General features: G+C 41.0%; 1 protein-coding gene across 6 annotated transcripts in view; it reads right to left on the bottom strand.

The window, feature by feature from the left end:
* tenm1 (teneurin transmembrane protein 1) overlaps window positions 1-23,561 on the bottom strand; it is an 802,783-nt gene that overhangs the window by 328,479 nt on the left and 450,743 nt on the right. For all 6 annotated transcript variants that reach the window (XM_072271295.1, XM_072271297.1, XM_072271298.1 and 3 more), the window contains one exon: window positions 19,891-20,129. In XM_072271295.1, coding sequence (XP_072127396.1) covers window positions 19,891-20,129 — 239 coding nt within the window. The remainder of the gene's footprint in view (window positions 1-19,890; window positions 20,130-23,561) is intronic.

The following is a 23,561-nucleotide window of genomic DNA, read 5'->3' as shown; positions in this document are numbered from 1 at the left end:
TTTACCCCTAGACAACGATAGAGCTTGATTGATGCTGTTATCTTAATTCTGTGCACATGTGTGTTTATCATTGCTGAACTGTTGCATTTATTATCCTTTCGATTACTGTGTTGCTTGTTTCTTTAATAAAACTTTCTTAGTTCTAGTAGTCCAGACTCCAACTGGGTGATCCATTTCTGCTGGTTTGGCAACCCAGTTACGGGGTACGTAACATAAGTGGGGTTCTCGTCCGCGATTTTGAACGCTAAATTTGGGACGGAGTAATTGATTGGGTTAAAATTCCCGAAAGAAAGAAAAGACAAACGGCAGAAATAGAGGCTGAGGAATTTATAAAGGCGCCGACCTTGGAGGCATTAGAGGATGCCAGGAAATCGGAACTGGTAGCTGTGGCCAAACGGTTGAATCTTGCGAAGGTGAAGTCGAAAATGAGGAGAGAGGAGATACACAGAGCTATCGTAGAGTACTATGTATCTAAGGGTGTGTTTCCCCAAGGCGAGCTGGGGGTGGTGTCTATTGAAAAACCTGCTGGAGACGCGGTACATGTGCAGCTTGAAAAACTGAGACTCGAGCACGAGTTCCGGGTACGACAGTTGGAGAGAGAAGAGAAAGAGAGAGAGAGACAGTTGGAGAGAGAAGAGAAAGAGAGGGACAGACAGTTGGAGAGAGAGGAGAAACAGAGGGAAAGGGAATTTGAGCTGGAGAAGTTAAAGATAAGGGCTGAGCAGGGGCTCGTGCCGAACCAAGGTGGAGGGTTCCGGGCGACCCAGGAGGTTAGGCTGGTTCCCCCATTTGACGATACCAATGTGGATCGGTACTTTCTCCATTTCGAAAAAGTGGCTATAAGTCAGGAACGGCCGAGGGATAAGTGGGCTGTGTTACTTCAGAGCGTACTGAAAGGGAAAGCCCTAGAAGCTTACTCCACTTTGTCCGCGGAAGATGCCCAGAGGTATGAGGTGGTGAAAGAGGCCATCCTCAGGATTTATGAGTTGGTCCCGGAGGCATACCGGCAGAGGTTCCGGAATGCGAGGAAGCAGTGGGACCGCACGTATTTAGAGTTTGCCCGTGAGATGCAGACATATTGTGAGCGTTGGTGCGCCTCAAAGGAGGTAGAGGGGGATTATGACAGACTGCTGCAGCTGATCCTGATTGAGCAGTTTAAAGGTTGTGTCCCTGAGGGTATGAGACCCTACCTCAATGAGAAAGAGGCAGCCACGTTAGCCGCAACTGCTAAGTTAGCGGATGAGTATGCGTTGACGCATAAAATGAAGTTTGCCCCGAGTAAAGGCTACCAGAAGAGTAGTCAGGACGGCGGGGAGAGTCCGCCGGAAAAGTCAGAAAGTAAGCCGGGGACTAGTGAGAAGGATAAGGTAGACCGGGAACAGTCTGGTAGGAAGTCTCCTGGGGTCGTCTGTTATAATTGTGGGAAAGCCGGACACTTTGCGTCCAGGTGCTTTGCCCCAAAGAAGGAGACGGGAAAAGGAAAAGCGGAAATTTTGAATGGCTGTATCGAGCTGTTAAGCAAACCGCTAGGGAAGGGCAGGTCTGCCAAAGTCCAGGAAAGGCGCGAGAGGTTTATCTCGGCTGGATTGGTGTCATTGAAAGAGGGGTTAAAACCAGTTCCAGTGCGGATCTGGAGAGACACGGGAGCGTGTCAGTCACTAATACTGAAGAGTGTATTAGAGTTTAGCTCAGAGACCCAGACTGGGGAGGTAGAGGTCAAAGGTGTTGGGGAAGGGACAGAGTCAGTCCCTTTGCACCAGATACACTTACAAAGCAACCTGGTCTCTGGACTAGTCACGATCGGGGTGAGGTCTGAATTACCGATGAAAGGCGTGGAAGTCTTGCTCGGTAATGACATCGCCGGGGGAATCGTGTTCCCAGTCGTGAGATTGACAGGTCAGCCTGCCAGCAGTGAGGCCCCGCCCATGGACTCAGGTTCATCATGGGGCTGCGGTGGTAAATTTAGCTGAGACGTTTCTGCCAACCTTGTATGAGACGGGGGTAGAAAATGAAAAGAAGGAGTGTAGTGAGACAAGAGGTAGTGAGGGAGCTGAGACAGACGTGCAGTAGCCAGGAAAGAATTTGTGCAGACGCAGGAGTGAGGCGAGGGGCTGATGGTTTCAGCAGAGGCAGCTCTCTCTGACACAGCTTTAACAAGGGAACTAGTAGGCTATTGTGTGGAGGAGGAAGTGCTAAGGAGAAAAGGGAAATCAAGTACAGTACCCGCAAATGAGGAGTGGGGAGTGGTGCAAAAGAGTTATGGGGATGAGGTTTTTAACATGGCCCACGAGGTACCCCCCGGTGGACATTTTGCGGTGCTGGAGGAAACAGCTGGTGGAATCAGGAAAGAGGTTTACCGACTGCCCAGGGGGAAGAATGTTATTGATCATGACCGACGTGAATGAGATGGTCACCGGCTTTTGATATGCTAACAAACCTAGTCGGGGTTAGCGTGGAAATCAATGAAGCTAGGGGCCCCGTAATAAGAGAAAAAAAACATTTTGAAAAGATTAGTATGGGATCGATCAGATGGGAGAAGGCTATTGTTTTGGCCAGGTCTACTGATAAGGTCTCTCCCTTAATCCCCGAACAAAGCGAATCTTTAGCAGAAGTAATTAAACAACTCGCACCCGTGTGCTTGATTGTCCCGAGGCGATGCAAAGAACTGGGACGTTGGGTGATGTCTGTTACAATAGGGCAGCCTAGCAAACAACATTCCTATAGAATGAGTAATTCAGTGACTAAAGGGCTGACGAACACAGAGGTGTGTATTGGCAATGTAATACGGCTGTCTGAAGCCAGCTTGATAGTGAACCTTGAAAAAAATGAGTTCGGCCACATGAAGGTCACTTACCTGGGAATTGAGGTGACACAGGGGCAGCTGGCAGCGATGCAAGCTAAAGTGCGGGCTATCTCTGACATCCCAACCCCGACAGACAAGAGGGCCCTCAGAAGGCTCTTGGAGATGGTGGGGTACTGTAGGAAGTTTTGCAATAACTCTGCAGTTACTACCCCTCCCCCTCCTACTAAGCCCTTACGAGAGAAAACTGAGTCGGAATGGGACGACCTTTGTTATTGTGGTCCGGGACAAAACCAAATGAGAGGTTACATTGATCGCAATTCATCAGTGTTTTTGGCCACTATGAAGTTTGCTGAGTTGGAGCCTGGTCTAAGGGATTATTAATAACACATATAAAAGGAACAGAAAATGTGATGACTGTCTGTCAAGGTGTTGACAACTTCAAACTCGCTGTGTTAGCCAAATAGCTGATAAAGATGTATATTTGTGTGTGTATCAAATAATGTATTCATGTTTGTAATTTTTACCTCCCGGTAAAAATCCTTAAAGGGGGGAAGTGTGACGAGAATACACATAAACTAAGATGTTTGTTGGCCTGGGCTAGCACCAGTGGCATCAGCAAGTGATCTGCCACCTGTCCTCAGGGGAGGGAGAGATAAGGAACAATGAAGCAGCATCTGGAGATGTTAATGAAGGAGCCATCAGTCTGGGTATTGTCAAGAGCGGCTCCCCCTTTGAACCCTGAACTGTTTGAAGTGATGGACAGGCGATCTGGAGATGTGTAATGAAGGGACGGAAGAGAGAGCTGTCTGGAGCAGCTCCCCCTTTGAACCCTGAACTGTTTGAAGTGATGGACAGGCGATACCCCAGCAGGGGGATAAAAAGGGACAGGTTCGCTAAGGCAGGACACACACGACACCCCGAGGTAACGAGACCCTGGAAGCGGTGCGCCTCTCACGAGTCGGTGGGAAGTACCGGACAACGCACAGGGTGGAAAGGTACGATCAGCGGGAACCCGGTGTGTGTCCACCCTCGCTTGGGTGCCGGGTTCACTGCAGAGGATTGACCGCATCTGGAGGAGGGGTCACAGTCAGTGATCTCAGGTGACATCACCAAGGACCTGCCCGAAAGCTGCTTGTGAGCAATATCGCAGGTCTGTGAGTGGAAGCCGTTTCTGAATGATCAGTCGTTCCCGTTCTCTCTCTCTCTCCCCCCACGTTTTCCATCGCCATGGCAACGATTACTGCGAACTGAACTATTAAATCGAACTAGACTTTTGTGTCACTTTGAAATTGGTCATTTACCCCTAGACAACGATAGAGCTTGATTGATGCTGTTATCTTAATTCTGTGCACATGTGTGTTTATCATTGCTGAACTGTTGCATTTATTATCCTTTCGATTACTGTGTTGCTTGTTTCTTTAATAAAACTTTCTTAGTTCTAGTAGTCTAGACTCCAACAGAGTGATCCATTTCTGCTGGTTTGGCAACCCAGTTACGGGGTACTTAACAATATCTTCTCAGCTAGGACAATAGAGATGCCAGGCAGGATAGTTGAATGCTCCTCTTGCAGGATATGGGAAGGCAGGGAGACCTCCAATGTCCCTGACAGCTACAATTGCGAGAAGTGCATCCAGCTGCAACTTCTAGCAAACTACGTTAAGGAGTTGGAGCTGGAACTGGATGAACTCCAATCATTCAAGAGGCTGAGGGGGTGATAGATAAGACATATAGAGAGTTAGTTAAACCCAAGGTGAAGGACACAGGAGACTGGATGACAGTCAGGAAGGGGAAAGGGTTTAAAGAGCCAATGTGGAATATCCCTGTTGCTATCTCCCTCAATAACAAGTACAGTCGACCCTCCGTATCCATGGGTTCTGCATCTACGGATTCAACCAACCGCGGATCAAAAATATTCGAAAAAAAATTCCAGGAAATTCCAAAAAGCAAAACTTGAATTTGCCCCGCACCAAGCACTACGCTTAATCCATGCTAATGAAGTGATGTGTAGGTATACCCTGCTGTAGCCATTTCACAGATCCTCAGTCTCTCTCCAGCACCCGTTGTTTGAGCATTGTTCGCCTCGCGTCTCGTTCACTCGCTACTTATGTTGTATGCACCCTTTGTTTCTGTGAAAAAATGGCTCCTAAAAAGCAATTAAGTGGTCAAAGTAATTCTTCAAAGGCTAAGAGGGAGTGTAAAGTGCTATCTCTCGCTGAGAAAATAAAAATCTTAGATCTTTTGAAAAATGGCATGTTGCTTGCCGAAGTAAGCTGTAAGGTCGGTAAGAACGAATCGAGCATTCGTACAATAAAGCTGAAAGAAGCTGAAATTCGTGAAAGTGTTAGTGCTACCCCTACAACGGCAAAAATGGTCTCTCTGGTTCGTGATAAAGTGCTTGCTAAAACTGAGAAAGCATTGCATTAAATGCGTGGCTGGAGGACATGTCACAGAAACATATCCTTGTTGATGGCAAAATTATGTGTGAAAAAGCACTTAGCATCTATGAGCACTACTGTGAGGGGGTTGAGGAGAGTGAGAGGAAGGAGTTTAAGGCCAGTAAGGGATGGCTCTACATAAAGCTCTACAGTCTCAAGAACTTAAAGATCACGGGAGAATCAGCATTGGCTGATGCCGAGGCAGCATCAGTTTCCCAGAGGAGCTCAAGAAGCTCATAGAAGAGAAAGGCTACCTTCCAGAGCAAGTCTTCAATTGTGATGAAACGGGCTTGCTCTGAAAGAAGATGCCCAATCGTACCTACATCCATAAGAGTGCCAAGCAGGCCCCAGGGTTCAAGTCCTGGAAAGATCGCCTTACTCTGGTGCTGTGTGGCAATGCGGCAGGTCACATTGTATTAGGTATTATAAGTAATCTAGAGGTGATTTAAAGTATACAAGAGGATATGTGTAGGTTATATGCAAATACTACGCCATTTTATATAAGGGACCTGAGCATCTGTAGATTTTGGTATCCATGGGGGGTCCTGGAAGAATTTCCCGGCGGATACCGAGGGACAACTGTATATCACTTTGAATACTGTTGGGAGGTGTTGACCTGACAGAGGAAAGTCACAGTGGTCGGATCTTTGGTGCTGAATCAGGCTCTGTGACTCAGAAGGGAACTGGGTGGGGGGGGGGGGGGGCGGTGGTGGAAGAAAAAGCATGCTGTGGTGTTAGTTAGTGGAACGGACAGGCGGGTCTGTGGCGGAGCATGAGATTCCCGGATGGTATTGTGCCTCCTAGGTGCCAGGGTCCGGGATACCTCAGAACAAGCCCTCAGCATTCTTAAGTGGGAATATACTTTGATACAATGGTTCTCTCAGGTGATGTCACGTCTTAGTTTGGAGAAAATCAGAAGTCAAACTTTTGATCCTTGATTTGACTTTGAGAAAAGGTGGGGTTCTTATGCCCGTTACTATCATTTGATTTGAGCTAATTAAGATGGTCTCCTTCTGATTCTTGTGTAAATGTATTTAGTTGGCGGATTAATGTTGTTCTTTTATGGAAGCTTGTATGGCGTATAGCTCCGGGGTTGTGCTCCCAATTTTTTTTTTTCGTTTTTTTTTGTTAGTAGGGTTCTTTTTTTGTTTAAGTTAGTAGGGGTTCTTTTTTCCTTCCTTTTTTCCAAAAAAAATAGTTTTAACATTTTGTTTTTTCCTATTATTATTGATACATTGTTTAGCTTGGTTAATCAGTTATTTGTTAGTTTAACTCTTATTGTATATATTGATATGTTGACTTGATTACTTTAATGTATTTTTTGTTGATTTTCAATAATAATTAATAAAAAGATTTAAAAATGAAAATATGTACCAATCATATGGGTAGAATGAATGACCAGGTTCCACTCATTTTGCTTTGTTGTATTCCCTCTCTTATGTTTTTTACATTTGCTTTGACTTCCCTTGTCAGCCACTGTTGTATTATTTTGCCATTCGAGAATTTCTTCATCTTTGAAATATATCTGTCCTGCACCTTTCTTATTTTTCCCAGAAACTCACATAATGGCTGCATTGAGACACATGATAAATCGGTGGTAGTCAGCATGGTTTCCTTAAGAGTAAGTCTTGCCCGACAGATTTGTTGGAATTCTTTGAAGAAATAACGAACAGGATAGACAAGGAAAAATCGGTTGATATTGTATAGTTGGATTTTCAGAAGGCCTTTGATGAGGTGTCACATGTGAGGCTGCTTAACAAGCTATGAGTCTATGGTATTAGAGAAAAGATGCTAGCACGGTAAAGCAGTGGCTGATTGGTAGGAGGCAAGGATTGGGAATAATCCTTTTCTGGTTTGCTGCTGGTGACTAATGGTGTTTCACAGCGGTCTATGTTGGGACGAATTCTTTTTATGTTATCTGTCAACGATTTGGATGATGAAATTGATGATTTTGTTGCAAAGTTTGCAGATGATATGAAGGTAGGTGGAGGGACAGGTAGTTTTGAGGAATTAGGGAGGCTCCAGAAGGACGTAGAGAGATTCGAAGAATGGGAAAAGAAATGGCAGCTGGAATACAGTGTTGGGTGATGCACCTTGGTAAAAGAAATGGAAGGGTCAACTATTTTCTAAATGAAGAGTAAGTATAAAAAACTGAGATGCAAAAGGACTTGGGAGTCCTTGTGTAGTATTCCCTAAAGGTTAATTTGCAAGTTGAGTTTGTGGTGAGGAAGGCAAATGCAATGTTAGCATTCATTTCAAGTGGACTAGAAAATAAAAGCAAAGATGTTATGTTGAGACTTTGTAAGGCACTGCTGAGGCCTCACGGAGTATTGTAAGCCACTTTGGGCCTCGTTTCTTAGAAAGGATGTGCTGAAACTGCAGAGGGTTCACAAAAAAGATTCCATGATTGAATGGCTTGTTATTTGAAGGGTTTGGGCCTGTATTAACTAGAATTCAGAAAAATGAGGGGTGACCTTATTGAAACTTATCGAATGGTGAAAGGCCTTGATAAAGTGGATGTGGAGGGGATGTTTCCTATGGTGGGAGAGTCTAAGACACAGCCTCAGAATGGAGATGAGGAGGAAATTCTTCAGCCAGAGAGTGGTGAATCTGTGGAATTATTTGCCACAGGCAGCTGTGGAGGCCAAATCTTTATATATATTAGACAGATGTTGATAGATTTTTGATTGATCAGGACATTGACTCCCCTCTCTGAATTCTCCTCATGAATGATCATACAAAGTATTACTTCTCCAGCACCTTTCAAAGATTGCTGCTTTGTTTCCTAATGGGTCTTTCCTTTTTCACTCTTTTCCTGTTGCCCTTGATATATATCCAAACTGCCTGGTCTTTGCCACACAGATAGTCAAGATATGTCAGACCTTAAAGGAAACCCTCTTATGTCAACTGAGAACAGTCATATAAAAGTCTGCCAAGGAGCTGACAAACATGAGGAAAGAGAGCAGAACTCGATCGGGTAGATTAAAGAAATTCTGAAAACATCTTGATTATCTTTTTGGCAAAGACCAGGCAGTGTGGATTTTATCATCTATCAGAAATCACACTGGATCCATCGATTCTGGATAATAAAATTATTTTTAAGGTATTTCTGGCCAATTTAGCTGTTACTTGCAGTGGAACTGGTTAGGCATGAGTACTAATCATAGCATATGGTTAATACAACAAATTAAGCAGGGACCTTAATACTGAATGCCGCAAATTATTTTAAGTGTTCTAAGAAGTGATAGAGAACACAAGAGTTGAGTCCTTTATTGTGGCACATGTAGGTTTGGTCATAGTAAACAAGTGCCTTTTTCAGGTTATGTTCTTGCCAGTGGTGGTTGATGAAGTGAACCCAACTAGATTATGACTGCGTGTACCAAAATCAGAATCCTACCGAAACAGTTTTGGTTGGAATTATGGGTCATTATGAATACCTACTTTAAAAACCATTCAAGACGCTTATGGACCTGGAAAAGTCCAGGTGATAACACCAGAAATCAAACTGACTTTATTACTATAAACCAAAGATTTAGAAACTCAGTGACTCAATGCGAAACATATCCAGGTGCAGACTGTAAGAGTGACCATAACCCAGTAATATGTCATGTAAAAGTAAAACTTAAAAACTAAAGAAGCAAAAACCTGAACAATCCCTTGACTACTCGCAATTAATTAAAGAAGAAAATTTAAGACAAAAATTTACAATTGAAGAAAGGAATAGATTTCAAAGTCTAGAAATAGAATTTGTTGAAGATGATATCATGTAGAAATGAAGTTTAACTCTCTAAAGGATGCCTTGGTAGAATCAGCAAAGTCAGTGATTCCTAAAAAAGAAAAAAGCACAAAGAATAAATGGATGACAGATGAAATCAAAAATCTAATGGAAGAAAGGAGACAGAAGAAAGCAAATCCTATAGAATATATGTTCTTGGATAAAAAAGTTAAAAGCTTATGTCAAAAAGCCAAAGAAGAATGGTTAAACCAGGAATGTGAGAAATTAGAAAGAATCCCTATTACTGATCCAAAAAGGTTAAATCAACAAATCAAGAATATCACTGGTAAAAAGCTCCTCTGTTCTTCAGGTGGATGTTTGAAGGCAAAGGACGGTACCATTATCATGGAAAAAGATGAGATTATGAACAGATAGACTGAGTATATTCAGGAACTGTTTGAAGATGATCGAGGAGAAAAACCAGAAATTAAGAAAAACATTGAAGGTCCAAGTATTTTAAAATCTGAAGTTCATAATGCAATAAATAAGATGAAGAAAGGAAAGGCAGGGTCCTGATGAATTAGTAACAGAAGAAATTATCGCCCTTGAAGATTATGGAATTGAAAAACTTACTGATTACTGATTTAATCAATGACATCTATGAGACTGGAATAATACCAGAAGAGATGAAAAAATCAGTATTTATCTCTCTTCCTAAGAAACCTGGAGCAATAGAATGTGAATTACATAGGACCATAAATTTAATGAGTCATATCACTGCTAGTTCTAAGAATTTTGATGACAAGAGCTAAAAGTAAGATACAAACTGAAATAGGTAAAGAACAATGTGGTTTTGTGAAAGACAAAGGTACAAGATACACGATATTAATGTTAAGGATACTATCGGAACGAGCTATTCAAGTGCAAAAAGATTTGCTTGTTTGTTTTATCGACTACACAAAAGCATTTGATAAAATGAAGCATAATAAGTTATTTGAAATATTACAGGAAACTCTAGATCTAGATTCGAAAGACCACTGCCTAATCAGAAATCTGTACTGGAAACAAACTGCTGCTGTAAGAGTAGATAGGGAAGTGAGTCAGTTTACGAAAATCAAGAGAGGCATTAGACAAGGGTGTGTCTTCTCCCTTGATTTGTTTAATGTGTACAGTGAAACAATATTACAAAAAATAAGAGACATCTTGGGAATCAAAGTTGGCAGTGAAAACATCAATAATTTTAGATATGTGGATGACACTGTTAATTGCAAGTACGGAGGAAGAACTACAAAACTTAATTGATATAGTTGTTGAAGAAAGAGCAAAAATGGGTCTATGTATCAATTGCAAAAAGACAAAATATATGGTGAAAAGAAGGAGAATCCTATCTGCAGGATGAGAATAAATGGGGAGGACGTAAAACAAGTACAGAACTTTTGCTACTTAGGAAGCTGGGTGACATCAGATGGCAGGTGCAACATGGACATCAAAGGAAGAATAGGGATGGCAAAAGACACCTTTATGAGAATGAAGAGTATACCGAACTAGGCACGAGAACCCGCCTCAGAGCACTGAAATGTTCCGTTTATCCAGTTATGTTACATGGCTCAGAATGTTGGACAATATCTAGTAACATGAGGAAATGAATTGAAGCAGCAGAGATGTGGTTTTTGAGGAGGATGCAAAGAATATCATGGACAAAACGAATATCTGATGAGCAGAGCAAGCACAAAAAGAGAAATAATGTATGAGATCATGAAAAGGCAATGTAACTTCATTGGACATGTGATTAGGAAAGAGGAGTGAGAATACACAGAAATTATGGGAAAGATTGAAGGGAAGAAAGCAAGAGGAAGGCAAAGACAAATGATGATGGAGACAGCAGCCAGAGAACTGGAAATGAATACCAATTAATTGATCCACCTGACCCGAAACAGGAGTGTGTGGGCCATGGCAGTCAAAGCTCAAACTGGGCATGGCACCTGATGATGATGATGATGGGTCTTGTGGTTGAATGTTATGTTGACAATGGTAAGGCTTTCATTTGGGATGGATAGTTAGTGCCAAGCATTTGGTGGCATGAGGTTAACTCACAACGTAATCATTCCAAGATCATATGATGTCAACGCCTTCCTGAATTCTAATATGGACTGCTTCTTTGTTTGGCCCTGGAGCTGGTGGACAAGGGTGCTGAGGTGATGCTCAGTAACATATGTGCAATCTTCAGAACATCCAGAAGCAGCCTCCCTGGGTCAATGCCTGCCCTATCTAATTACTCTACTTTCCAATCCTCTACTCTTGCCGCTTCTTGTGATGATCAACGTTAAGCAACGTTACACAAAAATGCATGATGACTTCTTTGGGATGTAGTGCAGGACAGCTCTGAAAGTGCCAGAAAATATAATTACATCAGTGGCCTCAGACAATTCTCTCTGTTACAGGTCAGTGTAACCACATGAAAAAGTTACTACTGTAACTTAAAATTAAATGCAATAAGGTGCTATTGTGCTCTTGAGCACATCCGGAAACCTGGATGGAATTAGAAATCAAAAGTTGAGTTCTTTATTTTCTATCTCCCCTCAATTCTCTATCACTCAACAGCAAGATATTCATTTAAAGAAACATATTCTATCTCAACTGCCTCCATATCAAGATAGAAGAAACAGCAGATGCTGGAATTTGGAGCAACAAACAATCTATTGGAGGAACTTAGTGGGTTGAATGGCATCTGAGGGAGAAAAGAAATTAGTCCTGATGCAAGTTTTCAACCTGAAACATTGGTAATTTCTTTCCCCCAACAGATCTGCCCAACCTGTTGAATTGCTCTGATAGATTGTCTATGCCCTCATAGCAAACCTGAGAACTATTGAACTTCTTAAATAGAATAGGTACAAGGCTCATGACTGTTGTTAAATCTGCTTTCCTCTGTGCACTCCATATTGTATTAATCTCCTACACTTGAATCATTTTGACAGAAGAGGCTCCATTTAGAAACTGCATTAGGGCAATGTCATCCCTGCATCTTCTGAAGGTGAAAGATACAACAAAATCCATGATTTTCAGTTACATTAGCATTGTGGGTGTCAATGGATGATTCCATTTTACAACTGATTTTTACAGTATGCATCAATCATTACGCAATTGAACTTCTCACCCCATCTCTCTGGGCAAATGCTGTCTGACTTGCTGCATGTTTCCAGCATTTTCTGTTCATGTCATTGAAAAAAGGAATCAATGGACTGTTTTTTATTATCCAGAGGGCTTGTGAACTCATAGACTGTCCTTTCAACTTCGACTATGTAAAAATTGATTCTTACATCGAGGAAATGACTCATTCACTTGGTAATGACTTGAAAATCCAATACAATTTCAGTGGATAGCGGTGTCATTTCTAATCACACCTGATTAACAGCCAATTAGGAATGTGGCCACAACTGTCACTTACACTCAAATTTAGTCTTAGATGAAGTAAACTAATGGAGAAAGTTGAATTTTTAAAATAAGTTACGGACTGTCACTTCAGAAAACTACGTAAATGAATTAATATTTGCAGACAGAAGAGTCTACAGATGCAAGTCAGGCAGCATGTGTGGAGGCAGACGGAAAGTCAGCATTTTGGGCTGAGTGCTGATGACAAAATACATTTAATATAAATAAAGCAATGCCTATTTATTCCATTCCCTTGTCATCTTAAATGAGAAACAAAGGGACTATATGGTTTATTATCAACAATTCAATGTCATTTAACTATGATCTAATTAAAAATAATATTCCACTTTAATAATATTTTTGTTATTTTGCTCTAATGGAATTGCTTGTTGTTCAAAAGCTGCCAACATATACACTTAGTAATTTCCTCTTTCTGTTATCTTTTACATCACTAATCAAACAATATAAGTTTTAGGTTGAGACTACAGCTGGTGTAAATCTGAACTATGTGTTTTGGGAAAGATGGGCTGGAATTTGACAGGCTACAATATATGTAAAATCTCAAATGAAGAATATGAAGTTGGCGTGGTATTACACTTAGACAGAAAGGTTATAGGCCAATATTTTCTGCAGTGTGTCAATAACAGCATCATTGGTGATAATTGCATTGTTGACTGAGACTTTATCAGCCAAACTTCTGTAACTGGATCGCAGTTTCAAGTCCAAAGTAAATTTATTATCAAGGTACATATATGCCACCATATTCAACCCTGAGATCCATTTTCTAGTGAGCATTCACTGTAGATACAAGGAAACACATTAGTCAATGAAAAACCACACATAAACACAGACAAACAACCAATGTTCAAAAGACAACAAATCGTGCAATACAAAAAAATAATAATAATAAATACTGAGAACACGATTTGTAGCATCCCTGTTGTGGAATCAGTTCAGTGTTGAGATGAGTGAAGTTATCCATATCAGTTCAGGTGATGGTTGAAAGGTAATAACTGTACCTAAATCCAGTGATGCCAGGCAATCAAACATTATGGGCTCCCCATGGAACTAACAAAATATAATTAGGCCTTCAGTGCTGGCCATTTTGGTCGAGGGAAAAATCCTGGTTTATTCGCTATCCTACCAGCGGATTTGGAGGGATCTGGAGATTTTTGCACAAGGTGAGTGTGTGCAGTATATATACAGAAGGTGTTGAATCCTTGTGGGTTGAATTAAGAAACTGTAAGGGTAAAAGGACGTTGATGGCAGTTATGTACAGGTCTCCCAGCAGTGGCCGGGAGGTGGACTACAGATTACAAACAGGAAATTGAAAACGCTTGTCAAAAGGACAACGTTATGGGAGCTTTTAATATGCAGGTCGATTGGGAAAATTAGGTTAGTAATGGATCTCAAGAAAGTGAATTTGTTGAATGTCTAAGAGATGCTTTTTAGAGCAGTTTGTCGTTGAGCCTACTGGGTGATCAGCTATACTGAGTTGGATGTTATGTAATGAACCCGGGGCGATTAGGGAGCTTAGGGTAAAAGAACCCTTAGGAACCAGTGATCACAATATGATTGAGTTCAACTTGAAATTTGATAGGGAGAAAGTAAAGTCTGATGTGGCAGCATTTCAGTGGAGTAAGGGAAATTATAGTGGTATGAGGGAGGAGTTGGCCAAAGTAAATTCGAAGGAGCTGCTGGCAGAGATGTGAGCAGAGAGGCAATGGTGTGCATTTTTGGGAAAAATGAGGAAGGTGCAGGACATATGTATTCCAAAAATGAAGAAATACTCTAATGGTAAAACAGTACAACCATGGCTGACAAGGGAAATCAAAGCTAGTGTAAAAGCAAAAGAAAGGGCATACAACAAAGCAAAAATTAGTGGGAAGATACAAGATAGGAAAGTTTTTAATAAACTACAGAGAGCAACTAAAAAAATCATTAGAAGGGAAAAGATGAAATATGAAAGCAAGCTAGCAAATAATATCAAAGTGAATAGTAAAAGTTTTTTTCAAGGATGTTAAAAATAAAAGAGAAATGAGAGTGGCTATAGGACCGCTAGGAAATGAGGCAGGAGAAATAATAACAGTGAACAGCAAGAGGATAAGACATGAGAGTGAAGAGCAAGTGGATAAGACGTGAGAGAATATGACCAATCAAGTGTGACAGTGAAAAAGTGTGTGTGGAACCGGAGGAGATAGGAGAGGTACTTAATGAATACTTTGCTTCAGTATTCACTACGGAAAAGGATCTTGGCGATTGTAGGGATAACTTACGGCAGACTGAAAAGCTTGAGCATGCAGTTATTAAGAAAGAGGATGTGCAGGAGCTTTTGGAAAACATCAAGTTGGATAAGTCACCAGGACCTGACAAGATGTACCCCAGGCTACTATAGGAGATGAGGGAAGATGGAGATTGCTGAGCCTCTGTTGATGATCTTTGCATCATCAATGGGGACGGGAGAGGTTCCGAAGGATTGGAGGGTTGCAGATGTTGTTCCATTATTCAAAAAAGGGAGTAGAGATAGGCCAGGAAATTGTAGACCAGTGAGTCTTACTTCAGTGGTTGGTAAGTTGAAGGAGAAGATCCTGAGAGGCAGGATTTATGAACATTTGGAGAGGCATAATATGATTAGGAATAGTCAGCATGGCTTTGTCAAAGGCAGGTCATGCCTTACGAGCCTGATTGAATATTTTGAGGATGTGACTGAACACATTAATGATGGTAGAGCAGGATATGTAATGTATATGGATTTCAGTAAGGCATCTGACAAGGTACCTCATGCAAGGCTTATTGAGAAAGTAAGGAGGGATGAGATACAAGGGGAAATTGCTTAGTGGATCCAGAACTGGCTTTGCCACAGAAGGCAAAGAGTGGTTGTAGACGGGCCATATTCTGTATGGAGGGTGGTCACCAGTGGTGTGCCTCAGGGATCTGCTCTGGGACCCCTTCTCTTTGTAATTTTTATAAATGACCTGGATGAAGAAGCGGAGGAATGGGTTAGTATATTTGCTGATGACACAAAGGTTGGAGGTGTTGTGAATAGTATGGAGGGCTGTCAGAGGTTACAGCAGGAAATTGGTAGGATGCAAAAATGGGCTGAGAAGTGGCAGATGGATTTCAACCCAAATAAGTGTGTGGCGGTTCATTTTAGTAGGTCAAATATGATGGCAGAATATAGTATTAATGGTAAGACTCTTGGCAGTGTAGAGGATCAGAGGGATCTTGGGGTCCAAGTCCACAGGATGCTCAAGGCTGCTGCGCAGGTTGACTCTGGTTAAGAAAGCATATGGTGCATTGGCCTTCATCAATCTTGAGATTGAGTTTAGGAGTCAAGAGGCAATGTTGCAGCTATATAGGACCCTGGTCAGACCCCACTTGGAGTACTGTGCTCAGTTCTGGTCGCCTCACTATAGGAAGGATGTAGAAACCATAGAAAGGGTGCAGAGGAGATTTACAAGGATGTTGCCTGGATTGGGGAGCATGCCTTATGAGAATAGGTTGAGTGAACTTGGCCTTTTCTCCTTGGAGCGATGGAGGATGAGAGGTGACCTGATAGAGGTGTATAAGATGATGAGAGGCATTGATTGTGTGGATAGTCCCAGGGCTGAAATGGTTGCCACAAGAGGACACAGGTTTAAGGTGCTGGGGAGTAGGTACAGAGGAGATGTCAGGGGTAAGTTTTTTATGCAGCAAGTGGTGAGTGTGTGGAATGAGCTGCCGGTGACGGTGGTGGAGGTAGATATGATAGGGTCTTTTAAGAGACTCCTGGACAGGTATATGGAGCTCAGAAAAATAGAGGGCTATGGGTAACCCAAGGTAATTTCTCAAGTAAAGACTTGTTCTGCACAGCTTTGTGGGCCGAAGGGCCTGTATTGTGCTGTAGGTTTTCTATGTTTCGATGAGACAAGGAGATGGCTGATGAACTAAGTGAGTATTTTGCATCAATCTTCACTGTGGAAGACACTAACAGTATGCCTGCTATTGTAGTGCGTGAAGGAAGAGAGGTGGGTGCAGTTACTGTTACAAGAGAGAAGACGCTCAAAAAGCTGCAAGACCTAAAGGTAAATAAGTCACCTCGACCAGATGTACTGCACCCTAGGCTTCTGAAAGTGGTAATGTTTGAGATTGTGGTGGCATTAGAAATGATCTTTCAAAAATCATTGGATCCTGGCATGGTAGCAGAGGACTGGAAAAATGCAAATATCACTCCACTATTTAAGAAAGGAGGAAGCAGCAGAAAGGAAATTATAGTCCAGTTAGCCTGACCTCAGTGGTTGCGAAGATGTTGGAGTCAATTGTTAAGGATAAGGTGATGGAGTACTTGGTGACACAGGACAAGATTGTACAAAGTCAGAAAGGTTTCCCCCAGGGAAAGTCCTGGCTGACGAACCTGTTGGAATTCTTAGGAGATTACAAGTAGGATAAATAAAGGGGGTACGGTGGATGTTGCATATTAGGTCTTTCAGAAAGCCTTTGACAAGGTGCCACACATGAGGCTGCTTACCAAGTTAAGAGCCCATGATATTACAGTAAAGTTTCTAACATGGTTACAGCATTGGCTGATTGGTAAGATGCAGTGAGTGGGAATAAAAGGATCCTTTTTTGGTTGGCTGCCAGTGACTAGTGGTGTTCTGCAGGGGTCGTTGTTGGGACCACTTCTTTTTATGCTGTATGTAAATGATTTAGATGATGGAATAAATGGCATTGTTGCCAAGTTTGCAGATGATACAAAGATTGGTGGAGGGGCAGGTAGTGTTGAAAAAACAGGTAGGATGCAGAAGGACTTAGAATAGGAGAATAGGCAAAACAGTGGCCAATGCAATTCAATGTTGGAAAATGCATCATCATGCACTTTGGTAGTAGAAATAAATGTGTGGACTATTTTCTACATGGGAAGAAAATCCAAAAATCTAAGCTGCAAAAGGACTTGGGAGTCCTTGTGCAGGACACCCTAAAGGTTAACTTGGAGGTTGAGTTGGTGGTGAAGAAGGCGTATGCCATGTTAGCACACATTTCAAGAGGTCTCGAATACAAGAGCAAGGATGTGATGCTGAGGCTTTATAGGCCTGGTGAGGCCTTACCTTAAGTATTGTGAAAAGGTTTGGGCCCCTCATCTTAGAAAAGATATGCAGGCATTGGAGAGGGTTTAGAGGAGGTTCACAAGGATGGTTCGAGGAATGAAAGGGTGATTATACAAGGTACGTTTGATGGCTCTAGGTCTGTACTCACTGGAATTCAGAAGGATGGTGGGGGGGGGGGAAGGAATCGCATTAAAACCTTTCAAATGTTGAAAGACCTAGACAGAGTAGATGTGGAAACAATGTTTCCCATGGTGGGAGAGTCTAGGACAAGAGGGCACAGACTCAGAACAGAGGGACACCCTTTCAATACAGAGATGCAGAGAAATTTCTTTAGCCAAAGGGTAGTGAATTTGTGGAATTTGTTGTCCTGAAGGAGCTGTTCATCTGATGTGAGCCTCTGATCATTGATATTTGCAGATTTCCCAAGTGACAATAAATATGATATGGAAATGATCATTATCATGTTGCATCCCAAGAAAGATTTAGTTTTCATTTGAATATCCCTGAACCAAAAGGGTTATGTGAGTCAATTTTCAGACAATGATGTCATACATGGCCAGGCACTGTCATTTTAAATTTTAGCTTTAAATTTTCTTTTCCAGAACTGGTTCTACTTGGGTTAGAGACACATATTTAATGTTTCCCAATCACCACCAAAGGCCATAGAACTTTTCTGCAATAATGAACAAAAGCTTTAGTTAAATTGTAGGCTTAGGTATAAGCAGAAAGATGTAATGTGTTTAAAAAGAATAAAAATGATTAGCTGGTGGGAGAATTATATAACAAAAGAATAAAGTTATTAGTCAGCCTAAGCTGTTTTTGATTTCTAGGTTGAATTCAATTAGTAGATCATTGCAGTTACTAGTCAGTATAGAAAAAAATGTACATAGTTGCCATGATTACACTCTAAGAGGTAGACTGTTTTAAGGGACAGAAAAAGGGTGACTAATTAAATTCATAATTGTGTTTTGCCCTGCACTAGGATATGATAGGCAGACTTTACTAATCCTTGCTCTAAAATCTCTGCTTCTATCCATTACAGGAGAGACAAGAATCTGCAGACATTGAAATTTGGAGAAACAATTGGCTGGAGGAACTAGTGGATCAAATAGCAGTGGGGGTGGGGTGAGTATTGTTAACGTTTCAGTTTGAAACCCTGTGTCAGGAACCTAGAGAGGGAAAGTGTTGAAGCTGCTGATTGATGGCCCGAGGATGTGGGAATATGGGTGGGCAGGCTGAAGAGGTGGCATGAAGTTGAGAGACAGAGGCAAGTGGTTGCGGGGGACAGAGATGGCTGGGTGTTGGGTAGAACCAGACAAGGAAAATGACAGGCAGATGGATTGAGGTGGTTGGTCGGAAGGGTGAATCTGGAGGCTGCTGCTGGAGCAGGTGTTAAGCAGGAACACAAATGCTATTAATGGAATGTGATATGTAACGGAGGAGATAATGGGAACAATTAGAGGAGAGGTGAATGGCAGGTGAAACCAGAATGAAGGGTGGAAGGGGGCAAGTCTGTGGCTGGACTCTGTATATAGTAAGTGAGTGAAACCAGGTGGAGGAAGGCAACAAAATTGTGTGATGGTAGTGAAGTGGGAAAGGTGACAAAGATCAGGGTACTGCAGGAGGATCTATTGCTAATTTTCTGCTAATTGTTATGGTAAATTAATTAGATGTTTGAGAAAACATTAAACATCCAAAGTCAGAAGAAGATTCAATTCAGTGACAACATTATCTTTGGGTGTTATACAACATCAGCTGCTAGTTACTGTTTCAGTGTGATTTATGGCTTTAGCTAACTCTTCTGTTTGCAGACTTTAACATTTGAAGAATGAGACTGGATAGGTTTTGCTTAAATAGATGATTGGGGAGAAATAACAAAAAAATTAAAGTATTTACAAAAAGGTTCCACAGACATTGATGAAAACCATCTATATTACAGTTCTCATCCTACAATATACTGTAAAAGGCAAAGAGGCTTCATATTTGGCTTGAGTTTTTATTGCTGAATTGGGAAGGTCCAAATAGACTGTAAATAATTCATGCCAAATCAAAAAGGTGCCACTGGAAATCTCATCCACAGAGAAGGGGGTCAATGAATTTTATGCACATTTGTTTTAAGGAGTCATCCTGCAAGAAATAGATGGCATACAACTGAGGCAACTCTGTAATTTCCTTTTATATATAATGAAGGAGCTAAAAATGGAACAATTATAGGATAGAAGCAAAACCAACAATCAGCAAAGTGGAATGCACCAGCATATTGCTTTCATAATTTCCTGCAGGTATAAATAAAGATAATTTAATTTTTAATACTACCAATAATAATTTATTTTTATGCACAGGATAAATTACTGTATTATGCATAGAGGAAATCAATGAAGGGATGTAGTACGAATAACAGCTGGGTCTAAGGAAGACACTTACCAATAACGTAGGCTAGAAGAAGTGCAAGCGTAACTGTAATGGCTGTTGCGCTCAGAGCTGTGCATTTCCAGTTGCAGCACTTGTAAGGTTTGTTGAAAGTGAAGGCAGGTCTAGAAAAAGTGCTTCTGGGAAGGGGTCTTGGAGGTGGAGAGTAAACAGTATTGGAGGTCAAAGGGTAGCTCGGATTGGTAGTACCATAGAGACTGGATGTACCAGATCCTGGTTTAAATAAGAAATGCCTATGAAGAAAGAGAGAGAGAGAGACTAAACAAGACTGAATGAAACAAATAGGCAGAGACTGTTACTAATTAATTGATATCAAGTCCAAAAAACATCTACAGTACATAATATCAATTACAAACTAATGAATGAAAGTCCTTTGAATTCTTCTTGAATAACATATTCTTTTTGAGTCTTTGGTCTTTTGAGTAAATGATAGAGGAACCTTCTCCCATTTACCTGTGTACAAGAAAATATTAGGACCTTGAAGGACAATCTCTACACTGATGTTTAAGCCTGATTTATACTTCTGTGCAACGTGTCGCCGTAAGTACTGCGTCGCCACAAACCCTACGCGAGAGTCTGCGTTGCTGCGACGCGCACCTCTCCCAAAATGTAACCGCGCGTTGCAGCAACGCAGACCGTAAGAACTGTGATTGGTCCGCTTGGTAGCATTGCATTTCATCCTACGCTGCAATAGCTTCCCATTGGGCGACTGAAGGGCAGGGAAGGAACTCTGGCTGCAATGCTTCCCATAAAGCTTTACAGACCTCCGAAATTATGGACACATTTTGCTTTTACAAAAAAAGACACACGCTTCTTGTTTACCCCGAGAAAGACTACCATGACCATGAAGCCTTGCGTGGACAGGTGAGTGCGCATGTGTGACATGCGCGAATTGCAGAGCGATGCAGACACACTAACGCACAAGTATAAATGCTCACAATGTGCGTAGGCCACTTGCGTAGGTTACAGTTAACGCAGAAGTATAAATCAGGCTTTATTCTTCATTTCTCTGTCTGAATGTACCCTCTACTTTAATCTGTACTATTACTCCATGAAGATTATCATAATGTTTTATTGCAATATTACAAAGTTATCAGCATCTGTTTTAAAAGTATGCATCATGAATTTAAATGTAAATCTTTGGTAAGAGCTCCCCGACTTGATTTGATGCAGCCTATTCATTCATAATATTATTTCCTGTTAAATCATTGTGATATCATTGAACAATTGAGATATCCATATAAGATCTTATTATGTTTGCTCATCTAGTTTAGTCCAAAGAGGACAGAAATTTTGAAAACTAAGGTGGAGAATCCATTCATTAACAAAGCACCAGGTCCCAAAGGTAAATAAATAATTAACAAGAAGGAATCTACTGTAAAATACATTAAAAAGTTGAAAATACACATTTATTTCACTTCTAATCTCAAAAATTAACATTTTCAGCAAACAATCATCAGTAATGCAGTGTTTTCCTATTCTAAAAGGTACTTAATAAAATCGATTTGAACTTTCAACATATACTATATTATAAATGACATGCATTTTCATGTCTGCTGTTAATGCATTATGCTAAACAATTACAACTTGCATTTAGGCAGCAACTTTAACTTAGCAAAGCATTCCTTGGTTCTGCTGGGAATACTTGGGTTATAATTACTGAAGACAAATTGACAATAGTCTAGCATTGAAAGAGCACAGAGATCTCAAAGGTCTGCAAAGCTGGAGCAGATGACAGATAACCAAAAAGGTAAAGCCATTGAGAGATTTCAAAATAAGTTTTGAATTTTTAAAATTACAAAATCCCCAAATCAGGAGCCAAATGATCAGTGAGGGAGGGATGATGGATGAAAGGCACTGTTCCAGTGTTACTAAAGCTCTGTTACAGTGTTTGGGTGCTCATTCAGTTTTGGGATTTGGGAAAACAGCAATGACAGATCAGTAACTCTGGAGGCCATAATAGGTCTTGAAACAGAGAGGGGGTGGGGAATTGGGGTACGTTGTAAAGGAAGGGTCCTTGATCTGAAATGTTAACCCCTCTTTCTACAGATATTGTCTGACCTGTTGAAGGTTTCAAACATTTTATTTCAGCTTTCTAGCTTCTGCAGTCTTGTTGATTTCAGAATATTTGCATATATGTGAAAAAAGGTTTTACTTGTCGGATTTTTGGGATTGAGAGTACTTATGAAATTTTGCATTGTTTCTTGCTTTGATTTACCTTTACTTGGAATTACATGGTTGTTGGGATAGAATAGGAATTACTTGCAGTGATAGTGTATTGAAGGTGAGGTATAATAGTCTATGACAGACTTTATTGTCCAATAATATTTTCTTGTCTTCCATTTTCTGAAGAAAGCTAGTTTTCATAAGACAAAAACTTCTTTCTAATAACATAGATACCTGATGCATGGGATTCTCTATGGATATTAATAATTTTCTTATGGTGTATCAGCTGGTAATTTACAGTGGCCAATTAATCTACCAGTGTGTCTTTGTAATGAAGAAATTGGAGCATCTGAAAGAAATCCATGTGCTCACAGAGAAACATCCCAATAACAGACAATTAGCACCTGAATCCCTGGAGATCTGAGGGAGCAGCACAATGCTACCCTGTCAGAGATCACAATGTGAAAAAGCAGGGTCCTTCTTGGTGTCCAGGTCATTATTTATTCTCAGTCAACGTTATGAAGAAAAAGATCTGGCTATATTATGTGAGCAAATTTGTGACCATTTCCTTCACTTCAAACAAACAGGGTAGTTATGTATGAAATTGTACTTTGTTGGTTGTAAAGGACTTTTGAGACCCTGAGGACATGAAGGGTCCATATAAATAAATCTTTATCTTAATTACATTTATAAAATTGAACATACTACTTCAGATCAAGTCTGCAAACATTGTGTGCAGCAATAATACAAGCACATTTAATTCATGTGCTACCACTCAGTCAATATCTAAGAGACGAACAAATCAAGTGTGAAGTAATAACATCGTGACAGCTAGAAATGTACAAGCTTTTGTTTTAGGACAGGGCTTAATCCAAGGTCGGATAAAGGAGGCAGGAGCAGAGCCTCGAGCCATTCTAGAGTTGAATTAGAAAACAGCTCAGCTGGTCATTCCGAAGAAAATAAATGAAAAACTAGGAAAGGGGATGTAAAGAATTAAATTTACTGAAAGGTGAAAACAAGATGCAATACAAAACAAGGTATATAAAAAAAAGCAAGGAGGGACATGAAGTTCAGGTGATAGTTCAATTGACTGTCCAAACCATTGCTGGACTCACTGTTGAGATTGTTGTGCAAGAAGGGTGTTGCAATGAAGTTGTGGCAGATTCATGACAGGAGGGCTGGCAGAAGAGTGGCAAATGGGATCCCTGGGCCTAAGGAGAAAGCTAAAAGGGGTCAAGGCCCAATACGTCGACAATTTATTCCCCACCATAGACGCTACCTGACCGGCAGAGTTCCTACAGAATTTTGTGTGTCTAACCTGTTATTATGTTTTATTGTAATGTTTTTATTGGATGAATTATTGAGATTTTAATTGATTTTTTTTTTCAAATTTTTCACTCTTGATAATTTTTAGCCTGGAAAGGATCACGGCTGTATGGAAAACATCATGTGTGGTCTCAGTACCCAAGAAGGGTCAACCAGAAGTCTCGAGTGACTTC

This window comes from Mobula birostris, chromosome 10, assembly GCF_030028105.1.
Source record: "Mobula birostris isolate sMobBir1 chromosome 10, sMobBir1.hap1, whole genome shotgun sequence".
NCBI lineage: Eukaryota > Metazoa > Chordata > Chondrichthyes > Myliobatiformes > Myliobatidae > Mobula > Mobula birostris.
This window is presented reverse-complemented; position numbering and strand designations above follow the sequence as displayed.